Source organism: Astatotilapia calliptera, chromosome 18, assembly GCF_964374335.1.
Source record: "Astatotilapia calliptera chromosome 18, fAstCal68.1, whole genome shotgun sequence".
Lineage (NCBI taxonomy): Eukaryota > Metazoa > Chordata > Actinopteri > Cichliformes > Cichlidae > Astatotilapia > Astatotilapia calliptera.
In genome coordinates, this window is record NC_137439.1 from 11,247,386 (window position 1) to 11,270,610 (window position 23,225).

At 38.2% G+C, this 23,225-nt stretch overlaps 1 protein-coding gene across 3 annotated transcripts in view; it reads left to right on the forward strand.

Moving 5' to 3' along the window:
• The window catches only part of piezo2b (piezo-type mechanosensitive ion channel component 2b), a 90,837-nt gene that overhangs the window by 22,431 nt on the left and 45,181 nt on the right, over positions 1 to 23,225 (forward strand). For all 3 annotated transcript variants that reach the window (XM_026148833.2, XM_080292295.1, XM_080292296.1), the window contains exons 5-15: positions 558 to 720; positions 2,288 to 2,555; positions 4,025 to 4,238; positions 8,924 to 9,098; positions 13,975 to 14,088; positions 16,549 to 16,666; positions 17,692 to 17,861; positions 20,395 to 20,631; positions 21,327 to 21,447; positions 21,814 to 22,007; positions 22,977 to 23,125. In XM_026148833.2, coding sequence (XP_026004618.2) covers positions 558 to 720; positions 2,288 to 2,555; positions 4,025 to 4,238; positions 8,924 to 9,098; positions 13,975 to 14,088; positions 16,549 to 16,666; positions 17,692 to 17,861; positions 20,395 to 20,631; positions 21,327 to 21,447; positions 21,814 to 22,007; positions 22,977 to 23,125 — 1,923 coding nt within the window. The remainder of the gene's footprint in view (positions 1 to 557; positions 721 to 2,287; positions 2,556 to 4,024; positions 4,239 to 8,923; positions 9,099 to 13,974; positions 14,089 to 16,548; positions 16,667 to 17,691; positions 17,862 to 20,394; positions 20,632 to 21,326; positions 21,448 to 21,813; positions 22,008 to 22,976; positions 23,126 to 23,225) is intronic.

Consider the following 23,225-nt stretch of genomic DNA (forward strand, 5'->3'; position numbering starts at 1 on the left):
TTAACAGCAATATGTTTAAAGCCCGATTTCATTAAAGAGGGTGGTACTGCATATAAAATCTGAGCACAACACATATTAAAAGAGCACTTGAGTAAGGGAAAAATACAGATTCCCATGCGTTCATGTGAACAGGTGGTGTTTTGCTTCAGTAATACCTGTTCTCGTGATTCTCAGTGCAGCTCCTGTCTGCCTGAAACGGATTAGAATGAATTAATAACTTTTCTTTATTTTAGTTTTAAAAAGTCAGAGATACAGAGGGACATGTGACGTGAACTCAGCCAGGTTCAAACACAGGGCAGCACCTGTTTATGGGCCAAAGTAAACTAAACAATCGACCAGGAGTCCCTGGATTTCTCAGAAAAACTGCTTCATATTAGACCTCATTGTCCACGGGCAGTTAAGCCTGTTTTATCTTGTCCCAATTTCAATCCTTTATGTGTTATTGGCCTGCAAGATTCCTCCAAATCACGATTTTTGGGATTCATCTGCACTTTGAGGAACCGAGCGTCTGCTTTCTGTCAGTGTCTGTGTCCCATCTTTTGTCTGTTTGTCCCCAGCGTGAGAGGTGCAGATGCGGGGAATGGCATCCGAGTGTTCATCCCCGATATCGGCATGTTTATGGTCGGCTTGGGCATCTGGCTGCTGTGTCGCAGTCTGGTCCAGAAGAGGCCGCCTGAGGACATGGCACAGTACAATGAAGACTTCCAATCAGAGGAACAGGTAGGTTTCATTTGAGCTGAAATGAAGTCCGTCTGTCTGGATGGTTTGAAAAGTTCTTTTAATTTTGTTGTTGTTCATTGTAATATTTTCTTACTCCATGAAAACTCCACACAATTAAGATATTCACGGTGGGTGGAAAAACAAAGTATTGGTCGGTTTCACGCAGAAAGAGAAAGGAATGGAGAGCAGTCTACTAATTGACTTATTGTTTCCTTTCCTGTTTGAAATAAAAAGTGAAGGGAGGTGTGGGTTAAAGTGTGGATTTCATAAAAAAACAATAAATCATTTAGGAAGCTGAGTACAAGCAGATTTTTGTGCCTAAAACAAAGAATAAAAGTGTCTTGAAGAGAATAATGTCTCAGTCTAGTCAGAGGAACTTTCAGTTGGCCGTAAACTCCTATGTAAACAATTTCACACAAACTGATTACAGACTTCAGCGCTGAGGAAAGAAAAAGTTGTTCATTGTATGCTGTCAAAATTATTGCTATAAGTATATGAAAGGAGACTAAAAAGTTCACAAATCTGTTCATTATAAATACAAAAACCTGAGCTTGTTTAAATCGCACAGCTACTGGCATCCCCTCTCTGAAAACCTGTGTGCGCATTCGTGATTTCACCATGGACCTCCAACTCATACAGAGAGCAAATCTCAAATTCAAAGTGACCTGACATTTATGTTGAGAAACATAGCTGCTGAAGAGAACTGCATCTTTTCTAGACCTTAAAAAAAGAACCACATTTAAAACAAAATAATAATAAAATATTTGTGTTTTTAATGACCGTGTAAACTAAATTCACCTTGTTACAAACAATCAAATTCAATTTCACTTCAGTTCAGTTTTATTTATGTGGCACCAAATTAAAATGATAGTTCCTTGAAGGCGCTAAAATAGCCTCTTGTATAGGGCTCTTCAAGTCCTAACCTGAGCTCTATAAGCTGTAAGCAGCAGAACTCAAGTAAACTTCCCCGTGAGCGTTGGTGACTTGGACAACATCCCCCGTCTCCTGGCAAGTCCTCCCTTCTCTTTATGACTTGTGTTAATTAAATCCACATTCACTTTCACTTCCACTGTGCTGCTCTGGTTGGCACAGATGGCATGGCCGCTTTATTACTGAGAAACACCAGAATTAATCTACAGCGCCTGTATTGCGTTCTGTTATAAGAGGATTTTCCGCCTGCTTCTTTCTTTGCCTAGCACTTTATGTGTTGAAGTGAGTGGCCTGCTTGCTATGATGTTTCTCTTTTACAGAGTCTTAGGGAAGTCAGGGACACATAATTACTTAGATTCAGCAGCCAAGGAAGATCTGACTGGATTAGATGTCAAGCCAACATGTAGTTCCAGAGGAAAACATCTGCTAAGGCTTTCAAGCATATATGCTCTGATATGTTGTGTTACATGCTAACCGTGCTGACAGACCCTCGCAGGAACACACGTGACACACTTTACTTTTTTAGTATTAGTAGAGATTACCTGTAAGAAAATGTTTTCAGCACCATGGAGAGCTCTGACTTCCGAGCTGCACCCGTATGTGCACCTTAAATGTGTCGCTGTTATCTCCTCCCAAGGAGGAAGACGAGAAGCTAAGCCTGGAGGACAACGTCCTGTTGGAGGAAGACTATGAAGCAGGGTACGAGGCTGAGGAGGACGAGGAAGATGATGTGCTGGAGGATGAAGAGGAGGAGGAAGAGGAGGAGGAAGAGGAAGCAAAAGAGAGCACAAAGATGAAGATTCTGCGGATGGTGGCAGAAGTTGCTTCCAAAGTGAAGGAGATCATCGGGAATTTGATAACCACTGCAGGAAAAGTGGTGATCACCATCTTGTTGTGCGTAACAGGTGAGGAAATCTTTTCTGTTTGTGGGGCAAATAAATAGTTTCAGATTATCATGAAACATACAGTCTGTTTGCTTATGTGTTCAAGTTGGGCACCTTACATTAACTTGAATGATGTTTGCTTTACAATTTCACCAGTTTTTGCTCCTCCAGCTAAGAGCAGCCGGGGTTTTTGAGCACTTTTGAGTTTAAAACATTTTTCTGTTTAAACTTGTCTCAGTGGCTTTTAATCAGGGCCGCTTTATAGACATTTAAATGGGGGGATTTGTGACAATCAGAAAATTCTACTCTGATTTTTTTAATGATTTTGACTGTAAACACCAGTCTTTTTTGTGGAGGAGATGCAGTTCCCAAGCTGTGAAGAAAACTGTATGAGATATATCAGAGGGAGTCAGTTTTTTTCTATAAGTAGCATAAGATCTCCCAGTGCATATACTCTGATTTAATCTTAAGTAGTTATGTTTACAGTGATTGAGGATTGCCAGGAAAGGGGGGGGGGGGGTTCTTAATCTGTCCTAATATACTGAAAACAGATTTTCAATGATGATTTATAATTTTTTTTTTTGTTCTGTTGAAGTATGAGGGGTAGGTGCTGAAAAATATCTTAATGAGAAAGAAAGAAAGAAATGACCTACTTCCAGTCATCGTATTAGCAACGTGTATTTAGCGTGAGTCTGCTGGCTTTAATTTCAGACTCATAGAACAGCTCATAAAACCTGTTTTTCCACAGTTTCCCATGTGTTGTTGAACTCACCTTGAATAAAGTGTTTTTAAAACAGTAACTACATAGCTATGACGTTGTGATAACGAAAACAAGTGTGGTGCAAGGAATTTAGAGGAATTTAGATTTAAAATCTCATAATCCCTGAAAAAACAAGGCAGAAAAACCCCTCACCTTCATTCAAGACTTTAGAGAAAAGAAAACACTGAATAAATGATTCATTAATTCTCATATAAAAGAAATATTGCGACTCTAGACCACTTTAACTACTGCTCAGTCATGCCTAATTTAAAATCACTAGTTAACCTGACATACATGTCTCTGGACTGTGAGAGGAAGTTGGAGGAAGCCCACACGTGTACAGGGAGGATATCCAAACTCCACACACAAAGGCCCCAGCTGAGGCTCAAACCAAGAACCTTCTTGCGAACAATGCTAGCCACTGCACTGCACTTTATCACTATTCAGATTTATCTGGTGACAGTATATAATATAAAGTGTATTTGAACTGTAGTTTGACAGCCAAGACGTAAAACTGCATGAATAACTATGTTAAACCATATTTGGAATTATTTCTCAGTCAATATTTAACAGCATTAATGATGTGAAAGTTTTGCCACATTCAACATATTAAAACATTATAAAATTACGGGAACACAATCTGAGGCTCCATGTGGGTTAAGAAAAGGCTTGTATTTATATACCACTCTGGCAGATGTCTGACTGGTTTTCACTGGTTTTATGTTTGCAGGAATCACGCTGCCCTCGCTGACCTCAGCTGTTTACTTCTTCACCTTCCTCTTCCTGTGCACCTGGTGGTCCCTGCGCCGGACCTTGAGCACGCTGATGTTCAGCTGCATGTGTGTTCTGATGGCCATCTTCAGCGCCGGACATCTGATCGTCCTCTACCTCTACCAGTTCCAGTTCTTTCAGGAGTCCGTCTTGACCAATGACGGCTACATCAGGTCAGAAATGTGAAGCTCAGAATTCAGACATTATACTGCTTTAAATGTTTGGCTTTACATCAGACAAACAAGACTTTATATTATTATTGTTTTATTATTTTCCACAATTTAACTCTGTTGGGCAAAACGGATCGCGGATCATTACAAATAATATGCTAACTCTATGTTGTTTGTATTTGTCATTCTCAAAAAATCAACAAAAACCAACAGGCTTTAAAAACTTTTTAAAAAGTCTTTTTTTATTCTCAGATAGGTTAGCGAAAGCAGAGTAATCAGACCTCAGAGGGTTAAACTTGGTCGGTGCACTTGACTTTCACTCGGCACACAAAAGGAAAGGAAACCAACTCAGGAACAAACACAAACTGTTGTCCCAACGACACAGTGAAAGTCAAACTGTGGCATTACAATTTGTCTCTCTCCTGTCATTTTGATGAAATGCTGAAATGTATTTCCATAGTTAAAAACATCACAATCTGATACTAACGCTCTTTTATCATGTGAATATAAATGACATGTTGACAGGGCTCAGGAGCCAGAGCTCCTTCGACTCAACAAGATTTATTGCGCCCGAGGCAAGTTTGTTTAAACAACAAATATTTACTGTTGTTACAACCTAGAAAGCAATGAAAAGAAAAACTTAGCTGGAGGGTAGCTTCATCAGACTCCTACTCATAGCACATCAGTGTCAAATGCAGAGCTTTTAAGCTCTTCACTACAACCAGTGCTGTTTTATTATGCATGAAAAAGGAGGCAATCAGCTGTCTGTGGCTGCTGCGGTGAAGCGCTGTGGTTGGACTAAAGCCACACTGTTGAACGTCTTGCCAATATATGTTAGTCACAGTTGTTCAGTGAGCTGACTTCATAGCAGGCAGTCTGTCAGCTCATTGTTTCTATTCTGACAGCTTGGGATGAGAATGATGCTGTTTATTTAATAACAAATGTAGACTTTTAAAATATCTGCTATAATTCTCTCTAAACATGTCCTCTATCGACTTCTGCTATTAATTTGACTTTGTTTTCTTCACTGGTTTTAATCAGTCATCTGATTTTAATTGTTTAATTTGGCTAACGAAGACATTCCCTGCTTCTGTTCACTTATCACGGACATTGGAGTTGGGGGTGAAGTTAGGCTCAAAGTGGAGGAGTTTAAGTATCTCTGGATCTTGGAACGGAGAAAGAAAGATTGACAGATGAACCGGTGCAGATGCTGAACCAATCAATCTGAGATGGTTGAGCCATCTGATTAGGATGCATCCTGGATACCTCCTCAGTGAGATGTTTTGGACATGTACAACCGGGAGGAGGCCCCTGGACAGATCCGGGACATGTGGGAGAGATAATCTTTCTCAGATGGCTTTGAAATACACCAACATCCTCTCAGAAGAGCTGGAGGAGGTGACTACGCCTTAGAATGCTAACTGGACCTCGAGAAGCGAGGGTGGATGAATGGATGCCAATATCATTTTAGTGGAGTAGTGCAGCTCAAAAAAAAAACTGGAATATCAAAAAAAGTGAATGATTTTACAGTTTGATTTAAAAGCTTTCTTATTTAATACACATGAAGAGAAATATTTCAAACTAATCTTTGGTTTAATTTTGATGAATGATGATTAGAGAATTATGTACAACATTAATTTTGTATTAAAGATAAAAACAATTGGAGTCCAGCAGCCACAGTAAAGGTAATTTATCACACTAAACTAAAACTAAAACAATGCAAATATGATGCTTAAATTCACTAGTAACTCAGAAAGATCAATTAAAAAATGGCTTTGAATGTAAACTAGAAAAGCTCTCTAAAGTTGATGTACGCCCACTGCTGCACAGCAGGTCCTTTAACTTATAGTAATGATGCGGTGTCTCACCAGTAGCACTGCAGCTGTCTCTGTGTAGCTGATATCTCAGTGCCCTTGGTGTTGCTGTGTTTTATTGATCTCAGACTTTCTCATTTGAAAGCTGTGCTGCTGTTACAGCTATGTATAGCTGAAACTGCCTCGATAAAGCCCGTGTCCTCTCCGTCCCGCTCCGGCCTCAGATGGCAGATAAGGAAGCGATTACAGTGTCCCACTGACAGGTTTTTCATTAGGAAACAAAGTCATTAGAATGAATGAACCGCTCACCCTCACACCATCTACACAGGGTAATCTCTTTAAATCGTCCAGCTTTAGTGAGTCTGAGTGTGTGATAAATTTGAGGGGTCATCACATCCCTCTACTATGCTTTAGTTTACCTTTACTTCTTAGGTTGTCTAAAAATCCTTAAATTTAAGAGAATACTTGTTGTTATTGGTCCCCTGAAATACTTAATTAAATGCTGGATATTGGAAAGTAAAATACTCAAAGGTGAGTGTAGGCTCTCGCCTCCAGAAATCTTTTAAATGAGACATAAAAGGAAAAGAATCACTGCCGTTAACACGTCACTGAGGAAGTAATGTTGTGAAGGCCAAAATTAGACACACATTTTAAGGGTGATTGGCATAAAACTGTGGAGAACTCGATGCCCTATGTACAAAGCATAAAAAAGCACTCTTTACTTTATAAATCCCCTATTTTATATTTAGTTAGTGTTTTATGGGGGGAGGGTTCCCAAACTGTGGTCTTCTCATTTCGGAAATAAAGAAGGACCTAATTTGTCTGTCTGAGGGCCAGCATTTGGAAAGGTTGTCACTTTTCCGATTCTTATTTCACAAACAGACTGTCTGTTTCATCATTTGCCGTCTACTCACACGTTCATGTTGACTTTCCACATCACTGAAGTATTTCTGTCTGCTGCTGTGTAAAAACTGAGGCATGATCTCCTCTGCTCTGGCCTGTTTAGTTCGCACTTCAGGTCGTCAGAGGGAAACTATTGGCCCATATATACGTGTAGCCTCGATTTGACAATAGGCCACCTCAGTGCCTGTCCTAATTGTCCCTGCTGACAATGACTCGGCCTTGCTGTGGACCTGGTGCTGAGTGAGACTGTTGAGAGTCCTGGCTTCCACTTCACTTCCTGCCTCACCGCCTTAAAGTGGAAGTCCCCTGTCATGTGACTAACCGGCCTTCCCCAGTTGTAACAAGAAACTGTTCAGGAAATGTGCTGGATTCTGGGGGTCGTTCGCTCCTCGACATGGCATGAAAGACAAGACTCTGGAGGCTTCTAAATCTGAGTGTTTGTCACTGGAATACGTCAGTGCAGTTCCTGAGTAGATGACCTTTATTCTGCTCAGAAGGAAAAGGAGTGAAACATATGACATCCTTTGTTTTATGAACACATTTTTAGCCTGGCTGCATTGTACAGAATCCAGGGTTAGAGAGTTTCTTGCCAAAATGACCACTAGAAGAGAGTTGCTACCAAAATCAGAAAGTATATTTAGTTTTTTAAAGTTCATTACAGAAGTCGACTGGAAGAAACTGTAACACTGGTTTTATTAAAGTGGATTTATGATGATGTTACAGTGGCCACTTCATCCACTGTCAGAAACAAACTCCTTTAACTCCTCTCCCTTAATCCCACTTTCTTCTGATTGGCTGCTTTTCATCAAAATGTTTGGACAGTGTGTGCGTTTGGCTTCCGTGCTCATAGTGAAACCTGTATACCTGAAGTGAGGAGCAATATTTGCCTTCTGTGAGATCACCATAAGCTAGTTTGATCATCATTGTTTATGTAGTGTCAAATCACAAAAAAACTTGCATAAACCATAAATAACTTGCAGTGTTATAGAAACCCCAACAATCCAGAAATCCCCTGTGAGCAACAACAGGCAGCAACAGGCTCAGGAAGGGAGCCCTCTGCCGCAGCAAGTTGGGGGTTGAGGGGAAACAGATGACAGAAAAGGCGATGAACAGGATCAGGATGATCAACAAACAGGATAAATCACTACCTATGGAAGGGCTTGGACGCAGGTTAATAACAAGCAGTAGAGGGAAATAAATGCACTGAGAGTCACAGAGAGAAAGAGAGCATAGAGGAGAAGAGCTCGGTGCATCATTTTACAAGTCCCCCAACAGCCCCAGTCTATGGCAGCATAACTAAGGGCTGTTTCAGGGTCGACTGATCCAGCTCTAAGAACAAGCTTTCAAGTTTTTAGCTTGCGTCTGTCTCCCTGACTCAAACTGAGAGCAGTTTTGACAGTAGTCAGACAGTAGATGAAGGCCCTGCCATAAGTAAGCCTGCACAGAGCGAAATGCTCTGCTGCGATCACATGGCACCATTTATTTTAAATTTCTTTCTGTACTGCCATTCTCCATAATTACCAAGCCTCCAATTAGATTTACCTAAATACTGTTCCTTTAAATCATTAAACTCTCAACACTGAACTGAACTGGATTTACTCGGAGCATCTGAGCAAAACAGTCCAGGCATCCGTCTCCCCAGCAACACATTCCCACACCTTGCGGGAAATCTCCAGGTGAAGCCCGATGAGTTACATAGTCTCTCTCATGTGTTCTGTGCAGTCATCAGAAGATTTAAGCTGTTAAGACCTTTCGTACATTTTTGCTCTCCAGGATACGACTAAAGGAAGCCAGTATACTGTTTGATTTGAATTTGTTTAGTAAAATGTTTCTTTTCATGTATAAACTAAAGAAATTTACAAAGTAAAACATTAGGAGACAAAAAAGCATTATAAAATCTTATTTGTCTGCTGTTTTTACTGCTTAAAAACCCTTTTTTCCATCCTCATAAACCTTTCTGTCTCTTCTCAGTGTGTTTGGCATCTCCCCCATTGTCCAGAGCAACTGCTCCTGCACGTGGAAGCTCACTGTGCACCCGCGGCGTAAGTGGTACCACTTTGTCAGTCCCATCATGCTGCTGATCCTCTATTACACCCTGGCTACTCTCATCCGCCTCTGGCTGCAGGAGCCCATCGACCAGCTCATGGTGAGGACAGAGAGAGCGCACACACGCCTTTTTTTTTTTTTAGTCAAAACGTTGTGACATGTTTTGTAAAGCACATCAATAATTTATTGATTTTCATTTATATCGGGTGTTTTTGATTTGAAAGCAGCTCCACAATTGTATTTATGATCTGGCTAAATTTAGATGTTGTGGATCAGATTTAGTAACAGTCTCCATCAGTCTTCTGTTCTTGAAACTGTACTGCAGGATTTACTAAATCACACTGCCTGTATGACATGTACATTTGTATGAGTTTAATATAATAATCCAAATCGCCAAGACAGCATATCTGCTGTTACAGACAGAGCTGAGTTTAGGTTTTAGTCACGTTCATATACAGAGATTCATGCATGAAAAAAAATTTCAGGGAACATAGAAGCTGCTGCATGTCGTTTCTCAAGACTGTGCACACACAGAACTCTGCAACATCACAACTCAGCTTTCACAGAGTTTGATCCTTTTCCTGTTTCTGTAGCGTTGGATCTGTTACATAAATATTTCAAACAGCTTTTAATGGAACTGAGACAGATGTTCAGTTTTGAATCTTAGCTTTGCAGAACAATATGAGCTACCTGTGCGTTTACTCACTTGTACAGTAACAGTAACTTCATTAGCACATGTTTGGGGCAGAATTTGGCGATCAATAATAAACAGATTTTAGGTTTATATGGCAGGGTGTTTGTGATAAAGCTGCCCCTCTCTGAGTAAACCCTACATCAAATCCTACTACCTGCAGATCGATTTTTTTCAGCTACATCTCATTGATCTGAATTGCTGTGGGGTTTAAGGAGACACGTGTGTCAAAGAGATCCTCATACTGAGATTTTTTTGGTTAATAGATGACTCACTCCCTGTTTTGGTATGCTCACTTTTGACCTGCTAATTTGGGTCAGTTTGTTGCTGTTGCTCTGCAGTACTCGAATTAAACTGGTGGACAATATCGAAAAAAATCATTATTTCACCAAAAAGCCATCATCAGTGTGATTTTATGTGAAATAACAATCACAGTACATGAAAGTTAGATGAGATTTCTGTACTAATCAAATAAAAGACATCTGCAGCCAAAAATTACTTTTTCAAGAATTGTATCATCACATTACCACTATACACAAATACACATGGGATATGGGAGGGTCAGTGTTAAAACTTGAACTTTCCTTAATGTTTAAAGGGGCACTGTGGGTTCTTTCTTCTGTTTCCTCTGTGTCTGGAAATCACAATTTTTTTTAAAATTACTTTTTCATTTTTACCTACTAGCTCACAAGGGCATTTCAACAACTGGAGCACAAATTTGGTTATACAAGAAAATTTGTTTTTAATTTCTCATTTTTGACAAAAGAAAAATTATGCATTTTGGCTTTAAATTGTGACACTTTAAATTTGTTGATTTTTTTTTTTTTTTTGCTTTATCAGAGCGTAAATGTGTTTTTCAAGCTCCCTGACAATTTCGACTGACTAGTTCCTGTATTTGAAGTTATGAGGGATAAACTAAAAAAAACAAAAAACATAAAAAGAACCCAATTTCCAACCACCCCAGTTTGAAAGCCGGTGACAGTTATTAGGTATAATGTTGCATGGATTAGGTTAATTTGCAAAAGATTTGGTTCTGAAGGATTCAGCAATGAACTTTTCTCAGATGTGACTGCTTTTGAGTAAACACAGCGAGAGAAATACACTGGGTTACAGAGACCAGCTCAATAGAAAGGTTACTTTTTAAAAACGCCTGATGACATTTAGCTATGACTGCCTGATTTCACTCTGTCCAATCAATCCAATATCACGCAAAGCTTGATGTATGAACTCAGTTCATACAATTCTTGACTTCTAGCAACTTCACACAAACTCATAAATCTGTGACTATTAACACAAAGTTAGACCTAATAAATTATATCTAACTGAACAATAACAGTGTAGAGAAGAAACCTTGGTGGACAAACAGCATGTGCATATTTATGCTGCCCAATTTAAATTAGCTCCTCCTTTGGAAAGTGTGGATTCTGGATTAAAAGCAGATGCAAAAACTGGGTGGGTGTCAGAGACACGGTTTGAATGCAGTACACACAGCCTCCATGACAGCTCCACAGTAAATTCCAGACAGTGAACTGAAATAGATCCAGATTGAATTAAATGGGCAACCAGGTGGCCTTGTGATCAGAGAAACCGTACTGATGGAAGATTTCAGGGCAATCGATCACTGGTGGAATCTGTACACAGCTTAGGTGTTATCTGAGACACTGCTGGTCTAATTTTGACAAAGCATAAAGGGAGGACCGGTTTTGGCGCTACGTTCCTGTTTTACAGAGCTCTGTACAAGAGAAAAATGCAGCTCTTACATAATAACAGAATCCACTGCTCCAAAAATGTTGAATGAATGAAAGATCAGTGTTAAAATCTTTTCTATAGAGTCTGTAATTTCACACTTTTTCTCTTTATCAAGTTTATTCCTCACCTCTGTGAAATTATTTAGTATATTTTAAATGATTGCTTTGGGTTTTTATTGCTAATAATATTTTACAATTTTGTTTCTAACGTCTGGCCACAATAAGCAGCTCTTTAAAACACAAAAGTATCAAATGCACCCAGCACTTAGGTGTCACAGATTTGTTTTTAAGTGTAATCTTTGATTGCGTTGTGAGTTTCACTGCCACTGTACTATCCACTGTACTAGTGGGGAGACAAATCACAGATATGGAAGGAAAAAAGGAAAGGAAGGAAGGAAAAACCCACACTTCACTGACGGAGTATTTTATTTTAACAGTTTTGGTGAACTGACCCTGACTGTATTTTTGCTCTGCTCCCACCACTGAGTTGAAACTAAAGTCCTGAGTGAAATGTTGTGCAATCATATTCAAGAAGACCGCCCCTCCTGAATTCATCCTGCCTTCCTTAACCTCAGAGCTCGAGCTCAGCTCCGTTGTCCTGTAATGGAGTTATAGATGAGTGTTTTTATAGAGAGATCAATACCAGCCTGTAAACTGGTGGGGCTGTATGCATTATTGATCGCTTCATAGAGCGGTTTGTGTGTGTGTGTTTACGTGTACGCGTGCGTGGGTCTGTGTGTTTTCACCCACTCTTACACTTTAGATAATAAAAAAATGATTGTGGCTTAAATCAGCAGCGGACAGGTTTGTTCGATGGTGGAGATGCCAGATTATGATGGACTTCATGTTTGCCAGAAAAATAAGGCGGATTATAAATCACTTTACAGGTTGATTTATAGTTTGTCATCTGTGTTTATTCAGCAGCAGTTCATCAAATTCTGAAAGCAGAGTAATGATCCAAAGAAGTGAGACATAAGGAATCTGCTTCAGATGAATTTATAAGGTTTCACACTTAAAAAAAATATCTTTAAGATCTGTATGATGTCAGACACAAAGTTCAATACACATTGTTTTCTGAGGGGCAGCCAATCAGAAGAAAGTTGTGTTAAAATGAGAGAAGCTAAAACAGCTTGTTCCGGGGAGCAGGAAAGGACCCAGATGCAAGACTTATAAACTTAAAAAATAACAAAACAAGCCATTTATTAAGGTCAAAAGCAAATAGTGTCAAAATTCAAACAGCTAAAGCCAAAAGCACACAGGACAATAAGCAAAAACACACAAGGATGAAGTAAACAGAAAAAGAACATGATGAAATACACAAAAGAGGTAATTAGAAATTAGAGACACCTTGAGAACTAGACACATGTAAAACCAGTTAAGCTAAGAAGAAACAAAGAAAGAAAAATGGCTACCAAAATAAGGGATTAACATGACAGGGATAAACTGAAACTCAAGGAATTAAATATAATCTATGATCCTAACTACAAACAAAAACTACATTTCAAAGGTAGAATAAACTAAGACTGGGACTATTATCATAAAGAAGCCAGCCAGTAAATATCTGCTACATAAAAAAACTTAAACAGAAGTCCAACACCATAAACACAAAGTCACGTGATGACTCGCCTGATCAGTAGTGGGCTAAGGACCTTTAGGACCACCTCCAGAGGGGACAGCCCTCCTAGCCTAGTGGGCTAGGCGTGTCTTACCTAAGACTCTGCCAGTTGCTTTAGAACTAATGAGTCCTTTTGGATAAGATTAAAACGCTTCAAAAACAATTTAAAAAGTGCAGTTGCCTTTTTTTTCATCATTTAAGACTAACCTGGATGACTGAGAATCCGCACAGACAATTAAGTCTCTTATTTTACCAGCAGTCTTAATAAACTTGGATCTCACTTTCTAGACCTGCTTACAAAACCCCAATGCATCAACACCTACAGAGAGATAATAGAAAGAAATGCATGAAACGTTTTCAGAATTAAAAAGTCAAGTGCAAGAATGAATGTTGTTACATAAATATAACAATTTAAAATGTTTCAGTAACAAAATGTAGCTCCTTAAATTTGTATACTGCAAACTAACTGAATAAAGTAACTGGTAATATATAAATGAACATCACGCAGTACTGCTTCCTCGTGATGCAGTAAATGATGAGTGGAGAAATAATCAGCTGTGCAAGACAAAATCAAGTCCAGACAAAAAAATATAGACTGTACAATAGTCTTACCTTCTTTATTATTGATTTATTACAAAAATGCAATTGATTTTTGTCTTTAGTGTTCATGGTAGGTGCTGAAAATGAGCTTAACAGCTCCTCTTTAAATAACTTCTTGTGCATTTTTACTTCGTGGTGACACTCTCGTCAGGGACGCTAACTCGGTTCATCCAAGTCCTCCTCAGTTTCTTCCCTCACAGACCGTAAAACAGTGTTTTCTAGAAGCAGATTGAAACCATAACTCTTGAGAGTATCATCTCCGTTGCACAACAGCGGAAAGATTCACATCAAACACGAAACTTCTCTATCTGTGTTTTTTCAGGATGACAAGGACGATGATGTGTGCGAGGAGGAGGAGCTGGGCAAATCATTTATCTCAGCCAACAGGAAGCGGCTGCTGTGGTGGGGATCACGCCAGGGCACAGACGAGAAAAACGTACGTCAGGGTTAAGACACACGCGGACACAAGCCACTCAAAGTATTGATTATTATCATTATTTTTCTACGATGCCGTCCTTTTAAAACAAACCGGATAAAGGTTCAGAAACAGAGAAAAAATAATAATATTTTTTTAACTTTGTAAGCGAGAAAAAAACACTTGTTTCTTTTTAACGTTGTCAGAACTGATAACAAATGTTGTCCTGAAACACTTTGATTCAGTTTTACGATTCAACAATAACAGGCAGTCTTAATAAAGCAGAATGGAACAAATCAGTAATATTAAAGTTTCAAATAACAATAAAAACAACTCTATTAAACTCTAACGTCAAGCTGCAGCTGTTGATTGTTTCCTTAAACTTCCATTTGCTTCATCTTCATGATAATCGACTCATCCCTGGAAAGATTTCAGACCAAGACACTTTGCCTCTCTTGCACACGCACGCTTATTGTGACCTTGTTCCTACATCAAGGCCCGTACGCTGTCTCCACCGTTGACCTCCTGAGGTTTAAAAGCTTTCAGGGTGTGCAGACGCAGATGAGTGATGGTCTCGATTTACAGAATAGCAGCACTCGGCTTTGTTCTTGCTTATCAACCACTATAAAGAACACGGAGGCCTTTGACTTCAGCAACTCATCGATAACACACCTTGCCTTGTATGCTCTTTTTCTCCTCTTAGCTCCTCTCCACCCAGGATGGAATCAGTACAACAGAGGTGCGGGTTGTTCTGGATGTGTCTTAAATCTGTGCATTTTCACCCCTTTTAGTCTTGCTGCAAGAAAGGAAATCGCTGCAAAGTGCTTTTCACACTGCATCCTCATTGAACGGGGTTCCTATAATTTTTACATCCTGATTGGTTCTGTTAATCGAGGGCTTAAGTAAACATTATATATACATATGTTGGTAACCTGATCTACCTTTATCTTCTCAGTTGAAAAGCTGTGCAAGTATTTCTTAGTTGGAAATGTTGGAAGAGGGAGTACCTGTACAGCTTTTACAATACAAAAGTCACAGGAATTATATCTGATGAATATTGATGATATTTAAAGGTTTGGTTCTTATTTTTAGACTCTCTTGAACACCCATTGGTTAAAATTTAGATTGAGGGTACTATTGCCTCCACTTTGAACTGTCCTCCTGTTCATATCAACATTGAATAAACATCTCTCAAATCTTTCAGCATTTATAACAGTGGAACATGAATTAAATTTTGAAAGTCAGAGTGCAAGCGAGTACATTAACAATTATAAATAACAAATGTTTTATGTTGCGTGGTTTGTTTTGTTATATTAGTATCAGTATTGGTCTAAATCTGTTCAAGGTTGAAGACGTCTTAGTACAAAAATGACTTCTTTATGTGCAACATTTGAGCAAGAGAAACATTGTTTGCAGGAGCACAGAAAAGTCATTTTGCACCAAACTCTCAACTTACAGCATTGTCAGTCTGCTGAGGCCTCACATTGTTTTAGGTAGTGATTTTTTTAGACATTGTTTCTGCACAGGAAAAACTTACAGCTAGCATTATGAGGGGAAATTATTACACTAGTACATACGTGCATTTGGCTATTTTTTAAAGAATTTACAGGCCTGTGTGTAGAAAGCACAATTTCTCAGATAGAGGACTGATGTTTTGTTTCTAGCTTCTCATATACAGAGGACATAATAACATTTTAAACTTAACAGTAGGCACCTGAAATTTTTGCCTAATTCTATTTAAGAAGTTTTTCTTTCCCATGAAACCTTTTTCAGGCAGATCTGTGATTGTCGGATGGGAATTTTTTTGTTTGTTTGTTTTTTAATTTTAATAAAAGGCCTACAGCCCACATTGTATTTCAAAAACTACAAATGAGTAGAGATCAAACTAATGACATCACAATGTGAGAATGCTGTCACCTATCCACCACCAGCACACCTTCTAGGTTATCACAGCTCTATTTTCTCTTGATAACTACTTTAGTGCGGCAACAGCTTATTTAAACAATGTATAGCTAACAAAAATTGAGTTAATGAAGTTTAACAAATAAAAATAAATGGATTTTAATGTATATCACATCAAATTTGACATTCTACAGATACAAATATAATATGGATGTTATTCATATATTTTGATGAGGATAATCATCCATTGAAAAAATATGAAAGCCCTCGATCAAAGTAATTTTAATTTGATTTCATTTCATTACATTTTTTTTTTTTAGAAAAGGGGTTGTATCGACTTCAAAAACCATGCAGTGTGAAAAGTAGAAATCGTGCCTCTATTGCCCAACAAAGCCAAAGTGTGGTAACTAAATGGCTAAAGTTTCCTGTGGAAAAAAACAGTGTCCAGTATCAAACAACATTAGTTACTCCTCTTTGCCTTTGTGAGGCATGCTAAACTGTTGTGTGAGCTCATAACAAAAAAAAAAAGTTCGGCATCTACTGAAGTTTATTTGTTATTTATTTAAAAATGATCTGCAGGCTGTGCCCACTTCAAACGGGACCTCCTTTGAGTTTGCCGTGACTGAGAATGGACCAGTCTGTCGGGACTTGTACTCAACCCCTCAGTACAAAATGGACCAGCCCAGTGATGGCACAGGTGAGCTGTTTATTCATTCTATTATGAACATTTCTAGTCTGCAGTGAATCTGTAAAATAGTGCTGCTACCACATAAAACATTCAAAATTGTCATTTTGATATTAATCATAAACACCTCTATTCAAAACTGCATGTTTTATTTAAATTTGTTTGATCATGTGAAACGTTTCAGTGTGACAAAGATATAGAAAAGGAGAAATCAGGAAGGTGGTTGAATTCCACATTTGTTTGTAAGGGTTTAATTAAGTTTCATATGCTTAGTTACAAACGCTAAATAAAATATAGAGTGTAACAGTAAATGTTTTTTCTGATTAAATTAACTTTTTTAGGTTTAAAAGTTTTTTAAGTTAACTGTGTGAGGAATAAATTGTCATAATCATAAAGTGATTGGAAGTAATTAAGTACCTTTGATGAAGTTTTTACCAAATATGGTAAAAACTTATGTATGGTGTATTTCCACCATAACTTTTACAAATAGACGATACATGTTATGCAGTGAATTCAAATGTGCACAGTTAACAGTACATAAAAGCAGCAAAGATGGCTTCAAGATAAAGTAAATTATCTTTCACATTAAGTGTTAAATACATCTGCTACTTCACCCTTCCCGCCTTCATTTTGGTTTTATGTTTCACTTATTTGCAGCCGAGTTCACTGAATTGTTTTAAAGGTTTCCTTCACTTATTTTAGTTAATATAGTAGTTATGAGGTGAGATACTTAATAGCCTGTGAATATGGCTGTTTAATGTACTGAGGAACTTGTAAAGTCTTAAAAAACTTTTCAAGGGACATGAAAAGGAAAGATAGGGAAAGTCTTATTTGGGTTTCTGCCAAGTTACTTTAATGTGTAAAATCTGAGGTGTTTAGAGCTTTTTGCAAACTAAGAATCGAAAGTCAGAATCTGTCTTCTGTGCTTTGTGAAGTTAAACTCTCACAGTTGCCCCCAACTTTATGGAAGTGCAGTAATAGATCCACACAGTTCCACAGTAGAAGTGTTGTAATGAGCTGTTTGTTTGTCCAAACAGAGAAGAAAGAAGAGTGTGTGTATGAAGTGTGTTTGCCCCCGGAGGAGTCATCTGTGAAGGAGACCGAGAGTGAAGAGAATATAATAAAGAAAAAAGGAGTCGGTGCGATGGTCAAAATCTTCCACTTCATCATGAAACAAAGCTACATCGGTGCTCTCATATCCATGATGGTGAGCAATGTTGAAAGTCAGTGCTTAGTTTTGCTTAATAATATGAATGAAATTTAAAAAATATACATCTTACTTACTTTGTCGTTCCTACTTGTTCTCTTAAAATGCGCTTGCTGTTTATATGAACAGATTAATTTGACATTCAAGTTTTATATCCAGAGAGTAACAGGCCCAAACCCACAAACCTGGTGGAAAAATGTCGTTTGCAAAACACTCCTGCCTGCTCGATCAACATCAATGCCCTTGAGCAAGGCACTGAACCTCTTTCTGCTCCAGTGGAACTACTGGCTGGCTAGCAGTAGGAAACTGTGGCTTTACTGGGCAGCGTCTATGGTTGCATGTGTGGCAGAATGCAACCAAAAATGAGCATCTGTTCTCAGTTTAGACATTCCTGGAGTAATTTTTTTTTTTTCTTTTACAGAAATACAAGTAGCGCTACTGTTTGTTAAATTGTTGTCATGTCACGACAGCATATGTTGCTCCAAAATATCAGCGTACTTGTCAGAGCTAATGGCGCCTTCACAGAACTGCAAGTTAGCGTTCCCAAAGGCACTGACGCAACTCCAAACGTTGCTGGTAACAATCTGTCCTTTGCTCTGGAGTGCACAGCCTGATTTTACTAAAAGAGACCAGAAATATTGATTTGTCTAACCACACTGAAAGTTACCACTATGTGACAGTCCATCGCACCGAGCCTGAGAAGCGGACAGCTGTGTTTTGCACGATGACATTTGCAAATTTTAGCCTAACTGGCACTGGCACTTCTGTTATATCGCCTATAGATAAAGATTTGTGATGAGAAATGAAGAGTGGGTGGACAGTCAATCGGAAAGCGGCTGAATGTAATCTGGACAAGATCAGCATTAGCCAAATAATACCACCATGGATATGTGGTGGTAAATCTACTACACCACTGTCCCCTGATGCTATAGTAGATTCAACACTATTGGACAAAAAGTTTAATTCCAAACTCACAGACAGGCATATATTGATCAGTATTACGGTTATGTCAAAATCTATATAGATGCATCTACTAACACAGCCAACCACAGCGGGATAGTATCAAAGCAAGGAAAAGGCTCAGTGATGGATTATCAGTTTACAGTAGAGTAGAATACGGCAGACAATTGAAGAAAGGTGGCAAAAGCAACGGGAGGAAGAGAGGAAAGGGCGATGGTTTTACAAAATCCAAAGCAAAACAGGAGAAATGAGAAGTGCAGAAAGGAACAGGAGAGAGGAGACAGACATGTTATTTTTAACAGGAAAAAAACATGAAAATATATGAAAATCTGGCTGCAATAGAGAAGATGAAACCATAGAAAATGTTTTAGTGCATTGTCAGAAATATGATGCTGAAAATGAATCGCTGATTCAAAAGCTCAGAGATATGAAAGTGAGACTGGACTTGGTTGATTTATTTCACAAGAACTCGAAAATTGAAAGTTATCCAGCCATATTTTGTTTTTTAGGACAGATTCATTTGTTTGGGAGGATATTTTTTTGTATTTCAGTCCACACCAGTTGTTGGTGGTAATGCACCATTTCTCTGTTTGCCAACTCCCAATAAATAATAAAAAGGAAACACAAGAAGAAAAAAAAAAAAAAAAAAAAAAAAGATTTGTGATGTAGCACAGACAGATTGTGTCTTTGATCTCTATGTAAATAAATTCCTTCAGAATCCTGAATTCCTGAAATCATTGAATTATGTTTTTCACTACGAAAAATTAATTATTCAAAAGTCTTCCTACTTTTCTTTGAAGAATATTGTTTAAAAACCTTTTTCTCATCCATTCATGGGAAAATGTCAGTGCTGAAAGGACTAAATGCTGCTTTTATAACAAATCATAGTTACCATCTTCTAAATACATCAGCAGTCTCAAGTTGCATAGTTACCATACTTTTTGTTTTGTTGCCATTACTGTTTTTTTTAATTTGCGTTATTTATTTTAATCAGTTAGTTTAGCAATAAATTTGTTCAAATACCTGTTAAATAATTTAAATGTTACTGTTTTTATTGTTATTTAACAGTAAGTTAACAATCTGTAATTCCAAACTTGACACATGCTGATACACCAGTGCAAATCTCAATTTTTGGGAAGCCATAGACAAGATCGTTGCAAAATTTTTACCAAAATGTTTGAGCATTAAATTGAAAATTAAAAAAGTTATTGATGCTGTTGCTTCATTACTTTGTCATGTTATGCATTATAACAAACGTACACATTTTTGGTCATCTGTGTTTGGATCTCAGTCGTCTTTGCGGGTCTGAATAGTAGAAACTGATTTATATTTAAAAATAAAATTAAGCCAAAGTAACGAATCATTGTTGTATTAATTCTGTCAGAAGTGAAAAACGGTTTGATGATCATCTGGAAATCTGCTTCTCTTTGTGTTTGTGTATATATGTGTGTTTGTGCGTGTGGTTTCTGCGCCAACGCACTATTTCCGAGCAGTAGTCATATTTGGCCTTCCTTAGTCATTCATGACTGCAGCATTTGTTGTAAATTTTTCTCTCCAATTTGTTTGTCTCCAGGCGTGGAGCATCACATACGTCAGCTGGCTGACGTTCGTCTTCCTCATCTGGTCCTGCCTGCTGTGGATGGTCCGTGATCGGAGGCGCTACGCCATGCTGTCGTCTCCCTTCATGGTGGCCTACGGCAACCTGCTGATAGTTCTGCAGTACATTTGGACTTTTCCGGACATGGATTACAGCAAAGTCAAAGGCTTCTTTGTTGAGAAGAAAAACCCATTCCACTCACTTTCATCTAAGGTTTGGGAGTTCACATTAGCCAAACAACTAAACCTGACATTTAGCTTGACAGCCTGCAATCTTGACCACGTAATATGGTTTAATATGTGCAGGGATTTAACATGTACTCTGCATATGCTGCACCAAGCTTTATTTTTTAAGATTCTGAAACAATCTCGCTAACAAATTGTGTCTCTCCACTACTCGGTTAATAATATAAGACAGTGTAGTTATGCAATGTGCTCCTGAAGAAGGTCAGGTTTTAGTGTTTTGACATGTGTTGGAATAACTCTAAGGCGTTCAGGTTTCCAGCTACTGTACTTGACCTGATTATGTCTGGAATGAGATTTTATGATTTTATGCAACACACAAACTTGGAATTACCGTAACGTATTTTTTAAATTACTCACATTTCTGTTGTAGTGCAGAGCGTATGTGTTTATTAATTTAAAGAGTGAAGATGCATTGCACTGTATTTCACACCTGGGTGAAAAATGATGGCTAATGATGTTTATTTAAAGAGTTGATGCAGACAAATTTAGACAATCCAAGTATAGTTTACAAACTCATGTCTGATTTACTACATGCAGTATACAGAATATCCTCTTGTGTTATTTTGACCATCAGTATTTTTGGTCCCACACAGTTAAAGTAAACTCTGTGTGATTTGTTGTTTCATCTTTTTGTTTTTTTTGCTCCTCGTCTTTTTTAAAAAGGTCCTTTGTATGCTGACCTTCTGGTTACTGCTGAGACAGACGCTTACAGAGAGACAAGAAAAACAAAAGGAAGACAGCACTGGTCTCTTAGACGTTCATGTAGAGGATCAGAAGAAGCAGGGTAAGCTCTATGCTATTATTTTGTTGTCTTACAGTAGTATATACGTAAAGAGTTTATAAACTCTTTACGTATGTTACAATAAACTTAAACTTATTTTAAAAAATGCTTAGGAAATATACAAACTTTGTTAACAACAATGAAAAACATGAACAAATATATCTTACAAGTATTAGAATTAGCACATAATGGCATTGGAAAACTTATGATAGAGACTTTTAACACTGATCAGCAATGTCACTGGAGATCTTGGGTGGGCCCAAAGAATTTTAAAGAAGAAGAAAATATGCCTTTATTCATTCATTAGAAATGAAAATCCAGAAACAAATATGGTCTACTAGACTGAAAAATGCAAAACTGCTTTTACAGAGGAAGAGGAGTCTGAGGAGGGAGGGGAACAGGACCTCATGCACGTCCTTGGTAACATGGTGATGGCTCTGATGGTCAAATATTGGATCTACATCTGCGGTAGCATGTTCTTCATCGTCACCTTTGAGGGACGTATCGTCATGTACAAGATCATCTACATGATGATGTTCCTCTCCTGTGTGGCGCTATACCAGGTACGCACCGAAAGGACGCCAAGTGATTGACAATAAACATGCTGACGTTTCTATTTGAGATGTACAAGTGCATCCCAAAAAAATGGAATATTGTGATACATTTATTTATTTTTTGTTTTTTGTAATTTAATTCAAAAGGTGAACAATGACAGTGTGTATTCATAGCACGTAAGGTGAAATATTTCAAGCCTTTAATATTAAAATTTTTATGATTACGGCTTTAAAAATCAGAAATTCAGTATCTTAAATTATTAAATACGAAATTTCAAGTTTGAGTAAATGACTATCCAAAAAGTTAATATCTTGGTCTACTACGGTAGAGGCAGCCTAAATCATGTGGAAGCTAACTTGACAGTTTTCCATATGGGTCTTCGACACCCTTCTTAATGGAAAGTTGACTGGAAGATAAAGGTGCGACAAGAAAAGGTGCTCAAGGCGCAAGGATGTTTGTGCAGACATCAGAAGCATCTTACTTGGGTTAAGGAGAGGAAGAAATGGACTGGTCGTCTGGTTACTTTCAGATGAAAGTACATTTCTCATCATGTTTTCAATTTCCACTCTTCCCCTACTCGTAAACAAAACTCTGAGACACTTAAACTCCTCCATCTTCAAGGTCACAGCAGCTTTGACAAAACATCAGTATTTTGGGAATAAGGATCAGTAATGACTTTTAAATGTTTTTGGCATTTATTAAACAACCATGAGACACACCTGTGAAATAAGGATATTTAATGTTTTGTTATAATTTTTGGAGTATATATTTGAAGTGTAGATATGAATATGATGCCATAAACGTCCCAAATTCAATTTCCCAAACACAGAATTTGCTGTCATTTGTTAAGTGAGTTCATAAAGTATGTGCTTTCCAGGTTCGTAGCACATTTTGTATTCCTAACTCCCAGCAACAGCCAGAGGCAGACTGAGAAGTCACATAAATCCAGATGTCCTCTTCTAATTCTTGTCATGAAGGTGCACTACGAGTGGTGGCGAAGGATCCTGAAGTACTTCTGGATGTCGGTGGTTATGTACACCATGCTGGTTCTTACAGTTGTCTACACCTTCCAGTTTCCAGAGTCAATACACACCTGGGGTAACATGACAGGCCTGGATAAAAAAGGGTGAGCGCCACTGAGCAACTGCCGGTCTGAGCGGCAGGATACAGATTCACTGCCTATGTTTCCCAGAGAGGCACAGCTTATGGCTTAGTCATCAAACCAA